This window comes from Osmia bicornis, chromosome 14 (assembly GCF_907164935.1).
Source record: "Osmia bicornis bicornis chromosome 14, iOsmBic2.1, whole genome shotgun sequence".
NCBI classification, from domain to species: domain Eukaryota; kingdom Metazoa; phylum Arthropoda; class Insecta; order Hymenoptera; family Megachilidae; genus Osmia; species Osmia bicornis.
In genome coordinates, this window is record NC_060229.1 from 4,382,770 (window position 1) to 4,401,630 (window position 18,861).

General features: G+C 40.9%; 1 protein-coding gene across 1 annotated transcript; it reads right to left on the reverse strand.

Annotated features, from left to right (window-relative positions):
• Positions 1 to 1,522: 1,522 nt before the first annotated feature.
• LOC114872734 (neuroendocrine convertase 1-like) lies at positions 1,523 to 18,540 on the reverse strand. Its single transcript, XM_029180287.2, has 15 exons — positions 18,420 to 18,540; positions 18,165 to 18,330; positions 8,919 to 9,023; positions 8,620 to 8,844; positions 8,194 to 8,340; positions 7,870 to 7,936; positions 7,362 to 7,633; positions 6,637 to 6,849; positions 6,307 to 6,407; positions 6,094 to 6,159; positions 5,000 to 5,152; positions 3,500 to 3,669; positions 2,292 to 2,425; positions 2,061 to 2,192; positions 1,523 to 1,907 (listed from the first exon to the last, which is right to left on the reverse strand). The coding sequence occupies exons 1-15, from the start codon at positions 18,425 to 18,427 to the stop codon at positions 1,782 to 1,784; spliced, it is 2,085 nt and encodes a 694-aa protein (XP_029036120.2). The 5' UTR covers positions 18,428 to 18,540; the 3' UTR covers positions 1,523 to 1,781.
• Between the last annotated feature and the right edge of the window lie 321 nt (positions 18,541 to 18,861).

Genomic DNA, 18,861 nt, shown 5'->3' on the forward strand with positions numbered 1-18,861 from the left:
GAACCTCAAAAAATTCAGGAAAACACGATATCTGTTGGTTCAACTGAATTCTCAATTGTTTTCCTCAGTTTCAACATAAATCAGGATTTTTGTCAGATGCAATTGAAGAAGATAAACTGTAAGTAAGCCAAATGCAATCCAAATCTTCGTCAGTTTGTGTCATCGATCAAGTGGTACCCTCTCAAATTACGACACGAAATACTCGGTTAATTTATCAAACTGTTACAATCCTCGGCTGCATAATTAATTCTAGCTAACGTCGTGTCAACTGATAAGACAATCTTTAATGATCGTAAGCACATCGAGCACGGATTAATTTGCATTTCAATTATATCTTTCCCCTTTCATCGCTAAGGATTTATGTACCGAAAGTAAATCATGGAAAAGAAAACAGAAATAAATTTCTGAATATTCTTTAATCTCGAACAGGAGTCTTGATCGATACGAAAACAATGAGAGCTAGATTTTCCATTTAAAACGGAGAAAAAACTCGTGGGAACAGCCACGAGTTATGTTTGACACTTGGAAACATGGAATTCCTGGTTGCTTCAGAGGGTAGATCAGTTACGTGAGAATTTCATCTAGACCTGTTCTTAAGGGGTGGAATGGCGGGCGAGCTACGCTAATAGCTTTCACCATATTTTACGACAAACGTTTCCAGGTTACGTATTACCACGGAATATTCGCGCGATCTTGGTGAACTTGCATTTTTTCGTAAAAACCCGTATGATTTATCGTTGCAACGCGTGACCAAAGAGATCGCGGCTACGATATTGCTTGTTTCCATCATTGAAGCACGGTCATTAACCCTCCGTGGATGTTGATAGAATGTTTTTCACAGAGCAGCGTTGATTGGCATACTAGGAATAGCCATGATCGATTAATATTTTTTCCCCCATCATTTTATACGCACGATAGGATCATCAGGAATATTAATCTTCCTCGTAAATTATGTTCGATTTTTCGGAACTGTTGAAAGGAAGGAAGAATTTTAAACAAGTTTAATTGCATTTCTCGGACACGGAAGAATATCAGAACTCGGTCACGTTCTATTTAAGATGTGTTCCCTCTTCTTCCCGTCTTCCAGGTAAAACTAAGAGGATAATAATATCTTGTTCGTGGAATGATTTTAACTGAAGGCTTAGAAATTCGTCTATCAATTCGCGCTATTCTTCCCTATAGATACCAAGAATCCGTCCGGAAGATCGGCAACGCACGGGACTTAGAATTATTAAATTTTGAATTTGTATTTTGGAGCAGTTTAAACTTAAACCAAGCACGAAGATAAAAAAATTCAAGGATGTACTAATATTTCTTAAGTAATTGAAGCTCTACGAGTTTCCCCTCGAAAGCTTGCTAAAGGTTCTCGAATTACGCAAATCTTGATCTACCACAAAGCACTTTCTGTTGTTGGGAACACCTCCTCAAGTTTCATCTTTGTTTGTTACATACTGCAAGATCCTGAGAGTCACCGCAAACGCAAGCAGGTACATACTTGTCTCGCTGCGCGGGAATAATGGGAATTTCTGCTCTGAAATGTTGTTCAAGATAATAATAGTGAGGCACTTGGCTGGGTAATGGTATTTGAAAGTGTTGCTCTACAGAGAACATTATTTGATGTTTCATTTTCTAAAAGTTATCTTGGGAAACATTAATTGCCAAGGTCGTGGCTGGAGGGCAACACAAATTTAATATACATAAATAATTATAAAAATAATTTTGAATATTATAATAGTAACACGAGGTATTGAATTGCGAAAACTTAAACGATGAACCTTTGTTCATAAAAATTCATCCCACCAATCTCTTTCGTCTATATCAGTTGCCTCTTGAATTCCTGAATCCAGTTTGTTGTCCTCCTCCTCGAACACCGGTTTTATTGGTCGATTTGCATGAATAAATTCGTCCTGCAACAAAAGATGTACATCATCGTATTAAATCCTTCTCCTTTTATTAAAACTTTATGCGACCAGGAAATTTTTTCCTTCGCCGTGGCGTCCAATTTGCGGACGTATTGTTCCATGAAAATAGAAAATGCAAAATTGTCCGTATTCACTCACGGTTTTTCGAATTCGATTGTAGTCCTGGTCGTAAATTCGTGGCCCGTTTTTACGATACTCCGGAGGCTCCCTTGTCCCGTGTAGAATCAACGCAAACGCTTCTATTGTGCCATTATTCTCTTTTGGACCGATCTGTTGAACAAGAATTCACGAATTCGGGTCAGTAGAGACTGATTCGTTCGTCACTGGTACAGTAAGTTAGCAGCGGATATTTTCCCGAAAATAAATCACCTCGTCGAGAATGTCTAAGGTCCAGGTGCCGCGTGGATCTTCACCCCAAGATGCCACTGACATGAACTTCCAACTCTCGAAACCCGAATCTGAATTGTCTAGTCTCCTTGGTTTTAGTATTTGCACATTTGTTCCTTAAGATAATAAAAAAGCTATAAATAATTTATTTCTCTATTAAAATATGAAAATATTCATAATATGGGAGAAATACATGTACATAAATTTTACACAAAATATGCACAGAATAAAGGATATATTTTTATAACCGTTTAATCACAACAAGTTTCTATTTGTAATTTCCATTTTTATTGACAATTACGAAATTATTCAAGATCGACAAAGTGATTGTTTTATCGAAGTGAATATCATTCGAGTTTGTATACTAAATATTTGCATTCGTTTTCGGTTGACCGAATTCACGTTTCGTTGGCTTCCGTTATTTTACGAATATTCCCCAATGTATTTACGCACGCAACAACGATTATTAATAGTATAACAGAAATCCGTGTATGGATTGGAATCGTTGCAACACTGGCCGTGCAAATCTTTTCCAGTGATTCGAATTACCTCGATTGTATCACCACCAATTATTGTCCTTTTATATTCTTTTAATGAAGATATTCTCATTTATCATATTTGAAACACGTAACTTTGAAATAATTCATTTTGAAGAAATGTAAAATGCAAACTGGGCTAATCCCGATTTGATTGTTAAAATACCTCACCAAAAGAAAGACATCAAAGTGAAAGATTTCTCTTTCGGCACTCTTTATATTTCAGTCATAAATCCGGAGTCTTGACTGTTCCATCGCTTGGGAATAGTTCAGGACACAAAATCGATCTCGATAGATGTCGTACACCTCACTCGTGTTCGTGTACACTAAAAATCTTATTTCCAAGACGTTTTCCACGAACGTTTCGACTTGACGCTGCGAAATCCCTTCGAAACGGCGATAAACGCGCGACCGAGCGAAACAGATATCTCAAAGTGCAGTAAAATGCATCCTTGCGGTGCATAAAAACGTTTCGCTTGACATTTGAACCGTGAAACCTTTTTGCCAAAAGCTTGAATAAATATACAATATTTTTATCAATATATTCGGCGATAAAAATTTATAATATTCAGTATTAAATAGCAGCGATGACGTTGTTAAACGACTGAACGACCTTCGAAGGTTTACAGACTGGCGCAAACGTAAAGTGCATACCTGAGGGTGCAGTCAGGTGCATCTGAAGAGCACCACGAAGACTGTACTCGAGGCTGACCTCGATCTCTACGTGTTCTAAAAACGTTATCTCGTTCCCAGTCGATCGACACTCGTCTTCTGTCTCGAATCGCAGCTTCCTTGTATCTCCATAAGCCAGCCTCTTGTCAATTCTAAATCAAAGAGCAATTCTTAAAAAAATATAAAAATACCATAAGTGATACATGACTGATGAAAATCCGTTACTATCTTCGTATACAATGGACGATTTTTATATTATTGTATACCATAATGAAAGGGTTAACTGTCAAAATGGAGAAGCATTCTGTTTCGAAAATCGATCGGGGCGCTTTAAATATTAAACGATACAGCTGGCTGATATCGTGCAAACGTCGTGTGGCAACGGATGGATTAAAGTTTCGTGAAGAGTGCAAGAGAGAAATCGAAACTTTGAAATGGAAACCTTCTAGTTATTTACTTTTCAAGAGTTGTGTTACACGTTTACCGAAGAAAATGCCTTTTGAAAGCAAAATAATGCTTTTGTCGTTGATTATTCAGCAGAAGTATCGTCAATAATGTATCAAAGTTACGTTGAACGTTGCTTGAAACATGACAAAAATTGGTTCGATTAAATATTGTTCAGGTACGAGGAAACGTTGCTTGGAAATTTAAATGAAAACTTCAGGATGCCGGCACGTGTTTTCTTCGGGGCTGAAATCGTGCTGGCAGAGTTAAGCTTTGCGAGGAATTGCAAGAAGCGTACGAAAAGTCCTCGAGACGTTCCACTTTTACAACTGTCTTCTTCGGTAACGAACACGCGAAGCCCTCTTTTCGGCATGTTGAATTTAACGACGTAAAGTTGCTGCGCTTTTTCAAGCATCAAGGACAGACGGAAGCTCTTCTGGAACTTTAAAAGCAAGAAACTGCATGCACACATGTAATTCATTTTTCAGTTTTTCATCGTTTAAGAAATGTACTTTAGAAAGAAGGAAACAGTTAATTTTCCTGCAATTTTACCGAAGGGAACTGACATTTTGTAACATCGAAAACTTGTTCGAATATTCGATTTTCACGCTGTTTAAAGCACTGTTCGGAATCACGTACAACCGTGGTAATCTAAATGGACCATGAGTGGCAAATCCTACGTGTGTGGTTCCGACAATGGTATCGATTAGCGAACGTCTATATTTCGTTCTAGAAACCTGATCGATTTTTCATTTCATGGTCTCTTAGGTAAATTAATAGAAATTTAATTAGAGTAATGTTTCACTCTTTACCAAACCGTTTATATTATTCAACAATCTATAACAAATAAGGTCAATGAGTGACCTACATTCTACAATTTTATAAATTCAAAATTTTAAATTAAAGTGAGAGAAGAAATTACGTGTAATTAGTGATGCGCTCTTTTTCATTAAATTTTCTTCTCTGTCGTGCAAAATACTTGGAAACTCGGATAATAAATTAGAAGGGAAGATCAAATTTCCCAATAGAATTACTCACACTCTAGAGACGTCCACTTTGCAGATGATTTTCCCCGGTACGGTTGTCCAATTGGAACTCGCCATGACCAACGTGTACGCGTTCATAAGTCCGAAGCCAAAACGTGAGTTGAACCAGAATCCAGCGGAGTTTCTAAACCATCCTGGATTCTCCCTGAATGTTCATGCAATTACGGTACTCAACAAAGTGAAAGAAAGAGTGGCCAACGTAAAATGAAACGGTTCCCAGTAAAATGCCAAGTAACCCTTTTTTTACGCGTCAAGAGATGTATGTATCGTACCATTGAAACTGCGAAACACGGTTTTAATTTAACACCTTCCTTCGTTTGAAAGATTAGAGTTTCCTTTTAACAGGTTTCCTACTTGCAAGAGAATCTCATCTTGTAACATTGTAAATAGAATTTTCACAAGTATTATACGATACAAAGTTTATTTTCCCATCGAAGAAATTTTATTTTATTTATCTAACTGAAAGTATTGCTACAAATATTTAAGCTGGATATTTGAACGTTGGCTGAAGGAAAAGTTAAATCGCAAAAGAGGAGTACAATTCATCGGGCACGGCCGGGGAAAAGGCTAAAGAAGAAAGCTCTTTCTTTGAGTGGTATAAGCACGTTGTGACCCTGACTGTCGGTCAAAGTAGGCGCAAAATGAAGGCTACCGGGCTATTATTTCAATCAGGGAAAGCAACGATCCCCGTTTCCTATCCGCTTTACCTCAATTACTGTTTCGCCGTAGAAGCAGCACGACCTACATTTGCCCGTCGCTCGCGAAACGAATGAGAATGACGTGATATTTTAATCCGGCGTGATTCGTGTTGCGCGACGAGATGAACACCCTTGTTATCTAGCGAGAATACTTTTTACCCTTCGTAACAAATCGTGCGAAACGTTCCTCAGATATCAGAATAGAATTTCAGAAAACCAGTGTTACCTAGATCATACATTCAATAATGTATGAATTATATTAAGTTATTTAAAAATCCTTAAGTTATATTAAAAATATGGCTACTGGAAGTTATATTGTGAGAGTTTCGGTAATGTAGGTCAGAAAATTGAATTTCTAAATTATAAATAAAATGATTAAAAGACATACCTAAGAGGACTGTACTCTGAGGTCCAAACGATGAGATGCTGCACGTCCCTCCACGTCAGATCCTCGCTTCAAGATAACAATTAAACACTTTCAATTACTTCATTCATCAAGTGACACATAAAACTTGATCACCAGTGCCCCGTTAAAACTGCATTAACGAAACAAAAGTTGAGAAAAGAGGGTGAGAAAGAAAATTATGCATCTAGCACGTACTTTACTTGCAAAGCTAAGGCCAGTATTCCAGCGGCTAATGGAGCGGACGCGGAAGTGCCGGTGTGCCTGGTCGTGCAGGTGTTTCTCAAGTCTGTTGTCGCCTGTAAAGACGGAAACGGAGTCCATTAAATTATTCTGCATCCTCTGTGCTCCATTCTGCAATCCGGAACGGGGCTGAATATTGGTTAAAATTGATTTAGGCGCTACTGCACTCGAACCTTGCATCGTTCGATTAATTTTCACGGAATAAAGCATCGTTTAGTTCGAGTAAAGTTCAATTAAATATGAAACAAATATCAGAATATACGCGGGTAAAATTGTTTTACGTACTATCATTTGATCGTGATAAGCACCGCTGCTATAGGTAGTCGCTAATGTAGCTGGACAGCTTTCACCGTACCATGGAAATCGTCCAGTTTGACTGGCGGATCCAACAGCGATCGTGTAAATGCTTCCTACGTACCCATCGCATCCGCAGTCGTCGGATTTCGAGCCTCCGTTTCCGGAAGCCCATACGTAAATGCTACCCTTACCGTCTCTGCCCTAAATAATCGCGATCGAGCGAACATACAAGTGTAAATATTATTATATAGTTTAATTTTCAATATTATTCTTCCCATACAAGAAATCTTATTTTCAAAGCTTTCACGCGATACACTCTTCATAAAAGTTTCATTTTTACCAGAAACGCCAGGGATTTCGAAACTTCCTCGAAACTTTACGTGTTACTTTTTTCCTCGTCTTAAAGTTAACCAGGATTCCGAAGTAGTTTCGCGAGAAAGCCGGGAAGAAAGAGAGAGAAGTAATTAGGAAGAAAAGGAATCCTTATTATCGCCGGGACGTTCAGAAAATTCTTAACGCGTAAATATTGCGACGACTGTACCTAACAAGACGGTCGCCTTGTTCAAAGTAATTAACGTTCCAGGTAATTGGACGCTGCTGACCCGCGATTTTAATGCGTCCAGAGTTTGCCGCCAGTTGTAAACTCGACTTGTCGACGATAATTAAACGCGATGTCCAATTGCAATGTTTTAATTAGAAATTTCTCTACTTGCCGTCGTAATGCCCTTTTCGAGAGCCTCCGCGGCCAGTCTTCCCGGTGCCTCTAAACTTCTCCCATCGTCCGCTGGCCCCCAGGAGGCCGTGTAAATGTCCACCAGTTCTGGTTTGTATCCGAGCCCCTCTCCCTCGACGCGATCGTTCACCAGACCGTCGAGAAGCTTGATTCCACCAACGGAAGCCTCGAAGGCGACTCCTACACCGCATTTCCGGTTGTTCGCCTCCATTGCTATCTCTCCCGCGCACCTCGTGCCGTGACCGTTCGTCTCTGGGGGCGATGAATAAATTGCAACGCGCGAAAAAAGTAATAAAAAATAATGACTCGAACGTGGTTCTTCATGGTTGAAATGCTTTCCATTTGCAGGAAATTGAAGGAAGATAAAAATAAGATTATTCATTAAATTTTTTATGGTTATAGAAGAGGGAAAAGAATGGAGCAAAATTGAGGATGAAATTTTGTGGGTTTCTATACAATGATGCTTTATGGTAAGTGATAACACGTACCTGATGATTCGTATCGCGGGAACGGATCGTCGTCGCCCTCGTTCACATCGTAACTAATTGATGGATCCTGTAGAACCCATTAAGGATCTAATTTTGGGCACTGAGATGAAATTTGGATAATTAAACTGCGATATTATTTTTATACTTTGCTCGTTATTTTGCTAAATGCTCCAGTTTTTATATAGAACTTATGATAAAAAACAAGTCAACACCTTTAATTATGAAGAATATTTAGTATTTCCAAGATATCCAAAGATTAAGAGACGTCTCTCGTCATCTGTGAGTTGTAAGAGGTAACTCCTAGCAAAATTTTCTATAACTCACGTAATTGTTACGCAGGTCGTCGTGGGTGTATTCCAACCCATCGTCCAAAACGGCGATTTTGACCCCGCGACCTGTTACCCCCAGTCGATAGAGGGGTAGAACGTTTAGATCCAGTTTGGGTAGAGCCGTGTTCAACCTCGTATCTTGCTGCAACCGTTGATAAAGAAGTGTTACCACGTGGTAACTGGACCAAACCAGGGGTGGTTTACCCTCAACTGCTTCAATATTGATTTTATTCTACATTGATTTTCCCCAATCGTTATCTCTTCTACATAGCAATTTTCTTTCTACTAGGTCAACTCCAAAATTCGTGCCATAAGAAAATGTCTTTCAAGGCATATTTTATAAAATAATAAATTGATAATTATCGATATGAAAAATGTCTCGAATTTAAAAGATGATTATCGTTTCATTTTAGTCATTTACCAAATACCATTCTTGATCCCATAATTCATCGTTGAACATGAACCTAGAATCATCTGGCTCATATTCTTGCCAATTTCTGTCATTTTCCTCCACGCTATTCAAATGATACCGATCTAACTCCAGTCTCTTCTCCCTTATCAAGGGTTTCTCCGGATCGTATCTGGATAACGGTATGTAATCGCGTTTGTATCGCTCTATCGCCTTCTGCTGATCTGCCCAAATGATCTTCAAGAAAGAAAAATCGTGTCAGAAGACCGTCAGCTTTTCACCGCGGCTCTGAACGGACGAGAAACGATTACCTTGGTGCTGGAATTCAAAGCTTTTGTTAAACGAAGCCCGCCTCTCTTCTTATGACCACGGCTGTCATCCTTAAGCCATACGTACGTGTCCTTGAATCCCAGGACCTAAATCAACACACGCGTTACATGTAAAATTTATAAAGAGAACAGTTTCAATCATCTCTCTAGTTTGTTCTCCGCAAACAAATTCTTGTGCCCGAACGTGTACAGTCGCGTTACGCAAATATTGCTTCATAAAAATTCAAATTAACGATGCACCGATATCCTAACTTTGCGATATTGCTCTCACTTGATCCACCATTCTTATTTCATCCTAACAGTTAGAAAATTATGCAATTGGATCCTAAGAAACAAGAGTTCTTAATATTACATTCATTTTAGCAGATAAAACTTGTTAATAAATTATAATTTAAAAAACATCCGCATGGAATCAATTGCTCTATAACAGCCACGAATCCCAAAGAAACAAAAGCAACCCAGGTTAAAAGTGTTTCACTGTAACCGACCCAAAGCACGTAGAGCCGTGAAATTCAGGAACAAGAAGCAAGACGATTTCATCCTTCAATTTCGAGAGTGTCAGCCAGTCCCCTTAAATCGAGCACCCTTCGCAGCTCGAACGTCGAGGGTGAAACACAACGTCGCGACGTTCCAGCCCTTCGAACGATCCGAAGGGACGCTTCGATCAGGATAACACGAGAAGACAGTAGGTCTTCCGATCGTGAGACTTTCCATGAGCCATCGGAGGTTTAAGCATGAGTATCGTGACGATATTATTATCCGTCGCCACGTGCTGCTGTTTTTGTAGGGTCTCCCATGTGTCGTACGTTTCCTATGGGAATAGGGACCACCTGGTCGAGGAGAAGCCACGATATTTCCGTAACGAGCGACGCGTGCCTTTTATTTCGATCCACCTCCTGACACTCGGATTTTCCGACACCGCTCCTGATACTTTATCGATCCAACCGTACCCTGATTGATGGATATCGTGGTGGTGACTGCGTGTGTCGGTGTAATAGGGTGCGACGCATGGGGCTGTTGCAGGTGTAAATTAAACTCACGGTTCGTGGTCAGTTAAAGAAGAAAAACAGCCAAGATAATAATTGATTTTCGAATTTGAGAACGCCTTAAATTCAAAATGAGTTTCAAAGTTTTACATAAAAGCCTCTCTGTATTACGAACACTGTGTAAACTTGCAACGATGCAAACGTCAATTGTAAATAAATAAACTACACGTTGCATAAATTGAATGCATCTGGCTGTGCAATCAAATGTTGGATTTTCTCTTTATCGGTGTAACATTGTGTTTCGTTGGATCGTGTTTGCGACGTCCCAGTTGCGATTAAAAATACAACGAAATATTCGGAACATCCGCATCAGAACAAATATCGTATCGCGATGTCACGAAATTTTATAAACGTACAATCGAATCAACTTTGACGTTTCAAACGGTTCGTCGTCGAAATGAATATCACGTGTCGAGATGGTAGACAGAAAATTTTGGTTCCGTTCGTTTCGAGAGCTCATCACGGATTAACGCAGACCGCGTCCCACAATTTTCCGCATTAATTAGTAGTCGAAGACATTTTAACGGGTTCCATGTGTACACGCGCGAACGCGATAACACCTGACCCCGAAATTACGGCCGATTTAATCGTCGAAAAACGCTCGGCCGGCGCGTGACAATGTTACGCGATATTACGATAGGCTCAAGAGTGACCCCAATTTTCATCGAATCGCATCAGCGTGGAAAACAAAGGCCATAGAAATCCGTTATGAAACAATAATCCCGCATCTGGTCGGGTTAGGTTGCCGGGAAAAAGAAGGAAAAACTACCCTATAATCCTGTATCCATTATATGGAACAAATTCAATCGGTCATCGAGCCAAACGATAAACGACTGAATATCCTCGACGAGTGTACACGCTTGTTTCCGATGTTTCCTATTTTTTTTTTTTATTTTCACCTGTGTACTCTACCTGTCTGTCTATTTGTTTATTTTATTTCTGACAAATTTTTTTTCTCTTCCTCCCCTAGTTTCGACACGCACACACGAATTATGTGTCGTACGTGTTAACGATCGCGCGTGATCGGGTAAGCAGTTACCGATTTTTCCGCCAGCGGGGTTCGATATCGGTGCCATCGCGGCTTCCGGCGCGCAGGAAGTCGAAACGCGGAATTTACATGGACGACACTCGGCCCTGCAAATAATTTCGCAGACAGCTAAGAAGATTTATTGGTCCGATATTGTTTGTTGGTCGATTGCGTTAATGCCAGGCTGCGTCGTGCGTTTTTCATTCCACTTCAATGATCGGAATGGACGGATAAAATTGAAAGAATATTCTTGAAAAATCATTATATTCTTCATCCTAATTTTCTCGTCTTGATTACTCGTCGAGATCGAACCTTCTTTCCTGCGGAAGTAGCAATTTTGAAATGGGACATGTTCGACTTGTCTTAAATTCCACGTGGGACGCTTCAAACTCGAATCCGTCTGTTACGTGATAATGACTCGGTCGCCAGTGTCCCCGTGGCAATCGAGGTTCTATCTTGTCCGAAACTACCCTCGAGACGGGCCTCTCTCGTGCCCCTCTCCCTTGTGTTTGTTAACCCTTGCAGTAACACCAACCAATATGTGCGCTCAGCGAAATCCCTAGATTTGGTCCGCAGACGCATATACGTTCCGTATGATTTATCGTCCGATGGTGCGTTCTGCAAAGACCATTTCGATAATCTGCTCGTTAACTCCTGTTTGTTGCTTCGCGATATCACAGCTTTGCCTTGTTATTGTTAGAAGAATAATTACAACATAGTTTTTGATACCAGGGTGTTATTTTTTTTGAGACAGGGTGTGTTCCAGAAGCCAGGCTCGAATGCAAGCAAGAAATCAGAGCTGCTCATTACTTCACGATCAACCGGTTCGTCTTATCGGTCGGTCGAATTGCGGTCGATCGTCTCTCTAGTGGGGAAATATCAGGAAGATCGAGGCCATCCAGGTCGGTTTGTAACAGTGTTCGTGCAAACGACTGATTCTAGATGCGCCAGAGGGAAAGGAACGAGATGTAGAGAGAGTGCGAGGGCAAGGTAGAGGGAGCATTTTCGCAGTCCATTTGTTTTGATCGGATTTCCAACTGTCTCTGGTAATCCCGCGGCAGTAAGCTCCCGCAGGCGTCGTCAGAATCCAATGAAAACCCTAACGTTTCCCTATCCTACGTGGGCCAGAGACACCTACCCTCGTGTTCGTGCCACGGCCACACCTTCTCCGTGGATTCCTCCCTCGTATTATCGCTGTCTACGACCCTGTTTCCCGCTTTGCTTCCTCTTCCTTCCATTTCTTTCCTTCATAGAGTAGATTACCAACGGTGGTGCGTAAACGTTTAGAACTTCAACTTGTTCGAACGAACTATGACTGGTTCAACTTTTTTATTTTTTCAATAAAACAAATGGAACAGAATGCAGCGACGTTTGTTCGTGTATAACACGAGTCTACCAAAAACTATTCCCATTTTTCCCTCGTGTTTTTTCTAGCTCTGCACAAAAAATAGAAGGTGAGCTTTTATTCGCGTAAAAAAATGGAACGAACCAGTCTACAAATTCGCCGCGTTTCCCATTCGCTCCATCCGTTTCCCATCATCCTCGAGATGTTTCTATCTCCAATTTCAATTCTTACAAGGGTTGCACGCGATACCAGCGTGTTATCCGCTCGTATTCATCGACGTATCCGGCTCCATCTGGAAGATTGTTTCGTTCGCGTTCGCGCATAAGCAGCCACCTACGATTATCACTTTCGCGTATCGATGTATAAACACCGCGAGGGATCTGCGATCATTCCAGCCACGAAACTGCCACTCAACCCTCCTGAATTTAATGTATGTAATTGAATTTACAGTACTCGGGCTGGCAACCCGTAATCTCGAGCAACGCGCACACGTTAGAACCGCTATACGATTATTAGACTGGATAAAATTAAACGACGCGATCCGCGAGCAATATCTACGAAATTTGAGAGAATTTCTTGTAATTTAGAAGAAACTTTCCAGTGTTTCAGTAACCGGGCAGTTAAGTTTGTATCGAAGGTTTGCGATCAATTTAGAAAGTTGATTTAGAGTTTCCTTTGTTTTACGGTCTATGGATTTTTCAATCTCCGGAATTGTGTTATCTCGTCGGTAAGAAGTTTAAGAAATACACGAAAACTCTTAGGGTATACGTAAACTCGATGGTTCAGTTTCGATGCAGTTTTTGGAGCACGTTCATCGCAGACATGAACGCGTCAAAAATTCGAACAGATATCGGAGATTCAACGTTTGATCCGGCACAAAGAGTGATTCTTTTAAAGAGAAGTTGTTTGTGCAGCGAACAGGCAGGGGCGTACAATACGTAGAAAATTGAATTATTGAAGGCAATCTTTGAAACTATGCTACGTCGCATCCGACGTCAAAGTCAAAGTTTTAATTGAAATCAACGGCGTAACCAGCGGTCACGTGAATCTGGTCAAAGAGGAGCCCCGGCTAGTTTCATACACTCGATCTCACTTAACTCTTGAACCTATTAGTATCGTATCGATTACGTTATGTATCGGAATTACGTGGCTGACACGCTCGTAAACTAGTACCTAATTTCACGGCAATATCGTGTTGGGGAGTTGCTGCTTACCGCGACGCCATCGTGGATCAATTATTCGAAAGCAGAAACTTGGGAAAAAATTGCCATTAATAAGATTTACCCTAAAATACTACATTTTTTCAAATCAAAATTTAGTTGACCATGAAAGAGTGGAATATAATGCTGGTCTAAACCGCTTCTATCGTATACGCTTCCGCTAAAGAAGCGGATGTCAATGTAACAAGATGTTTGCCGACGTAGCACGGGTCGAAGGATCGTCGATGGGAAATATCGAGGTCAAAGTTGACCGGAGATCGAAGATCAAATATCGAGATCTGGTCTACTCGAGGCAAGATTAAACCTTTCCGAAGGTAGAAAGCTAACGAAGGCGAATACCAGGCAGCAGGTCGCTGTGACATCTGTCAACCCCCGTAACAGGGAAGTTCATTATGGCGTTCAGCAGGGTGCCACGTCATTTATATCAATTACTGCCAAATGCTAAGCTGAATCGGCGGTCTCAATTATTTAAGGAACATCATTAATGCTTGCAGAAGGAAACGCTAAAAATGCCATGATCAGGTCGTTTTGGGTTCAAAGAATTCTTCAGATCGTATTCGTTATTGTTGTAACATTTTATCGTTAGCCAATTATCTTTCAAAGAGTTTAATTTTTAATATCAAATACTTCCTCCTTTTATGTAATTCTATGTCATTCGATTAGGAATAAAGAAAATACTGTTTTCACCGGTGCGGTGTTCAGGAAATGAACGTCGGGAAATTCATTCCAACAGTTTCGTAACAGCTTCTCGATAACTGGATTTCAATTTGCCCGGAGGGCAAGCTTGATCGAGCAATCTCGTGCCTTTATAATATACGGGGCCCGTATAAGATATATGATAAACTCGACTGATCTGGACGTCCGGAATTTTCACTGCAAGTAATCAGCTTGCTTATCAGATTTTATGCTTGTACGATAAAATAGACGACAGATTACCTTAAACGCGCGATACGTTCGTCAAAATCGTGCATTGGTTCGATGAACAAAATCAATCACTGTTCTATCCACCTTTTCAAATGCTAAATTCTAAAAAAAAATAATTTCTTAAAACTATTTAACCATCTCCGTTGAATTTTCAGAACCACATTTCCGTAATTGTTTTCTGTTTTATTCGCGATAAGCGTGCAGAGAAAAAGTATCGACGAAATTTCATACGTTGCCGAAATACCGTACGGTCGAAAGTTTTCCAAGCGAGGAAAATCCGCTTCGAATAGTTCTCCTTTTTCCGCGATTCTGTACCTGTCAGTCGCTCAACTTCAGCCACGTTCGCTGTATAATTCGTGAACTAAGGTAAACGCGAAGAACAGGTTGTCAAAAAATTTCGTACAATTTTCTGCTGTCGTAGAGAACCGTAGATCGAATATCGTGTACCTTTCGACGATATCAAATTTGCCAACGGGAAAACATGTAATTGCGATACAGAAGACATTCAAAAAATGTTTCCGTACCGAGTTATCTCCCCGACACGTCCCCGGTTTCAATTCGCGTTATGTATTAGCCACGATTTACGACTGACTAGTCTGAGAAAAATGCTAGCGGCTGGGTCTTACGTTCTCTTGCCAAATCGACGTCACGTAAATGTCTTTTGTAATCGTTCGCGAGCACGGCGTCAGAAAGAAGAGATTCATGGAAAATCGATTTCCTCTTTAACTATACCAACGATCATTTGCATATCAACTTTTTCCCACCTGCATCTATACTTCCAAGATTTCTTTTATTATTAGCAATCTGAAAATGAAATCAAATTTTATTAAAATGTTTTTCTCCGAGACACCAATCAGACTCAGAACTTAATTACACGAAATAATTACATGACCCAGGAGGATTGTAGGGCCCGTGAATCGCGTGGATTGCGGTCGGTTACGGGGTTGCCCGTGCAGCAACTGCAGTCGGCTGCAACTGCAGGGAAATGCAGTTTCGCGGGCGGAGAAGTGCGATGCTCGAGGTTGCCGGGGGCTAGGTAAAGCGGTTGAAAAAGGAGAGCCACTCTGTTAGCGTAATTATGCCGCGCTGGCCACTCGTATTATGCTGGCTGATGTTCAGAAAACACGCGTCACTTCTGCCAGGCACGAAAACGATTATGGTAATTGCGACGATCTTTCAGCTCGTTTCGGACCCCGGCTACCTACGCGTGTTAAAAGTGAAACTCTTGAATTGCGCAGATTTTAGGTACACTTGACTGCATTTTTCTGCATATGCAGTTATTTTAAAAATGCACGAAGCAAAGTAATTCGTTCGTTAATGCGGTAAATTTCTTCCAATTTAAGAAATCGACGAGCGACACTTGTTTCTTTCTCTTCCGGAGGTAGAAAATGGAGGTTCGATTTATCTTCCACTCGTCGACGAACTTTTACGCACACCGCGTACATCCTCTCTCGGGATCGCATCGAGAACGTCATCGATATTCGAAGATCACGGTCGCGTCTCAATTTCTTCAAAAGGATCTTCCAGTTTGTGGTCGCAGTCAAATACGCGTGGAAACGGCTCTCCTCGCTGTATCAGTTTCCCCAGCTTTTCTCCGTCCCTTTGAACGGGAGTCCCGTACATTTTTCCAGCTCGTCCCCGCTTCGCTAGCAAATCTGTACGAAAGCGTAAACGTATTTCAGGCCCTCGGGATCCGTCGAGACGCGAACGTACCGGGAAACGTCGAAAAAGTGCGGCCAAATCGTTTCCCCCGCGTTGCACGGATCGCTGCAAAGAGATTATCTCGGTAAGCAAGCCTTACGAACCATTTGATCGCTCGTTCCAGCCATCCTATCCCCCCGTTTTCATCCAGAGATTCGCCCAGACATCGTCCCCATCTCTTTCTCTTCCTCTTTTTATCCTCTCGTGCACTTTGCAAAACGAGTTCCGCCTTGAAATGAAGTCGCGCGAGAGGAAATGCCGGCCAACCAAAGATATCTTCGTATCTTTCCACCTTTTTCTCGCAGACACAACTTTACTACGATCGACTCGTTTCCTCGCCCTTTGTTGCACGATTCTGGTGATCCATCGGGAAGCAATCGAAGGGATGAGACTTCCACAGGACGAAGCCTGCGTTCGAAGTTAATTGGACTTAAGAATCTTTGAATTGTCGAGGATTCTCTTGAATGCTTTCTTCTTTTGCTCTCCAAACTTTTTAGCAGTTTAAAGGAGACCCGAAGTGTTCAGTTCATTTTAAAGCCTGTTACATTGTACTTCATATTCAGAAAAAAAGAAGAAATTCTGTGGAAATTATTGATTTCCATGACACGATAAGTTTATACACGCTAAACTGGAATTGCATGCAAATATTATTTATCGATAAAGCGATCGATGTTGCACCAGCGAAATTTCGTGTCTCGTCGCGGATGCAAGGAAGCCGATGAAATATTTCCACGATGGAATATTTGTCCAAGATATTCGATACGCTTCTACAATTTTTCAGCAACAATTACCCAAAGAAAACACGACGTGTTTCCCGACAATGGCGGCCATCGTTACACCGAGTATGCAGCATCGCATTTACCGCAGTTGCGATGCGTGACATTCTCGTAATCCCCGCGATTGTTTCTCCAGGAATTCGATTTCACGTCGCCTGTCCGCCCTTTCTGTCCTCGTAAAAACAGAGTCTCGTGGTCCTCTATGGTAACAACGCTCTGATATTTCAACACGAACCGTTTGCGTCAAGCGTGAAATCGACCGGACACGTTTCACGTCAGTGTTTAACGAACACTTGAGATTAGAGTGACTCGTCGAGGATTATCGGACACGAAAATGTCTGGTCGTACATCGCATATGGTCTCGTCCTACTGTTTCATTACGATATTAATTAGATTCGTTCCATGTTAGTCAAAAGACTCATTCCTGCAATTTATATGAAAACTTTCGATTCTTGGAAAAGAAAATTTTGGAAAAGATTTTCAAAATGATATGTTGATGAAATTGTGTTTCGAAATTGCAAAATTAAAAATTTGACAAATATTTGAAACTGGCTATAAATTGAAACAATGTAAAATTTTTTATAAATCTTCTTTACGATTTATATCCACGCGTTTGCTAATGCCACGGCTTTAAATAGGGATAATTTCCGTATCGTGGCAGTAAATTACCCTCCTACCATCTTTCACAGAGAACAACTTCATTCGTTCTCTTCTGCCTCTGTCTGAAATAAACAGGAAAGTTAAGTTACAAGGGTGGGATGCTCTGGTCGAAGTTAAACTAGAATTGGGCGTTGCACAAGTGGCTAACAATAAGTTATTAAGCAGTTCAAGTTTTAATTGTATCTCGCAGTTGTAGCGGCTGCTGTACGCAACGTTGACGAACTTATTCAACGGATTACAAGTGAATATTCCATGGTACCGGTAATCCCGCGTTTTTTCCCTTTTTTCCACCTGAGCTTTCAAACATTAATTCCCCGCGCCATCAGTCGCGCGTTTCATGAAAAATTAAAACACTGTCTGTGCAAACGAGCGTGGAAAATTTACAACTTTCCAAGAGCTTTCAATTAGAATCCTTTCCCAGAACCTCGCTGGTTCACGTAATTTGTCGGAGGATCAATAATTTTCGCTAAATACCACTTATTCTACTAAAATACTCTTCTAAAAATTAACACAAGCAATTATCACTCACCGGTCCAAGATGCTTGTATCCCGACTGCAGAGCCAAAAGGGTTGCAACTTGTGGTCCACCTTCGATTCTCACCACCCATTCTTCCCTATGGTCACCATGGTGTCCCAAAATACTCGTGAAAAATCTGCTCGCGACGATACAGCACACCACCAGCCAGAAGCATACACTGAAGAAGAAAAAGAAAAATTCACTTTTTCACTGATTCACGAAGAAGAAAATAAAATAATGTCTGACTCGATGATGGAACTCGGATACCTGGCCATATTAAAACCTCTGAATTCAAACGAATAAAAGGCAATTAATACTTTCAACTCGGATCGTTTCTCTTCTTTTTAAAGAAGATCCGTTTTTGCTGCTAGACGCGTACCACCTACGCGACTGGAAGGACAATGGACAGGACGAGGTTCACTCGGTGACTATTGGATCCCGAGTGACAAGTGATCGGACAACAGTGTGTGACAATTAGCTACGATACTCCTTTTTGCTCGAAGAGGGGTTCACCCTCTCCCCACCAGTTTCCTCGCAAGCTGGGAGAAGGGTCATCGTGATAATCTTAACACGTTGTTCCCCGACTAGATCAAACGTGTTTCTCTTTATTATACAGAGAGAATATTAACATTTTGATCACCGTGTCATCCATGTTTCAGCGACCCATGAATTTACACCCGAGTTATTCACTGGTTAAATAATTAATGTT

Bases quoted from the DNA above. Each gene is read 5' to 3' on its own strand.
- LOC114872734 (XM_029180287.2), bottom strand. The intron at 8,845-8,918 runs GTAATCGTTTCT...TCTTTCTTGAAG, and splicing joins CTTTGAATTCCAGCACCAAG to ATCATTTGGGCAGATCAGCA. The intron at 8,341-8,619 runs GTAAATGACTAA...CAACGGTTGCAG, and splicing joins GGGATCAAGAATGGTATTTG to CAAGATACGAGGTTGAACAC.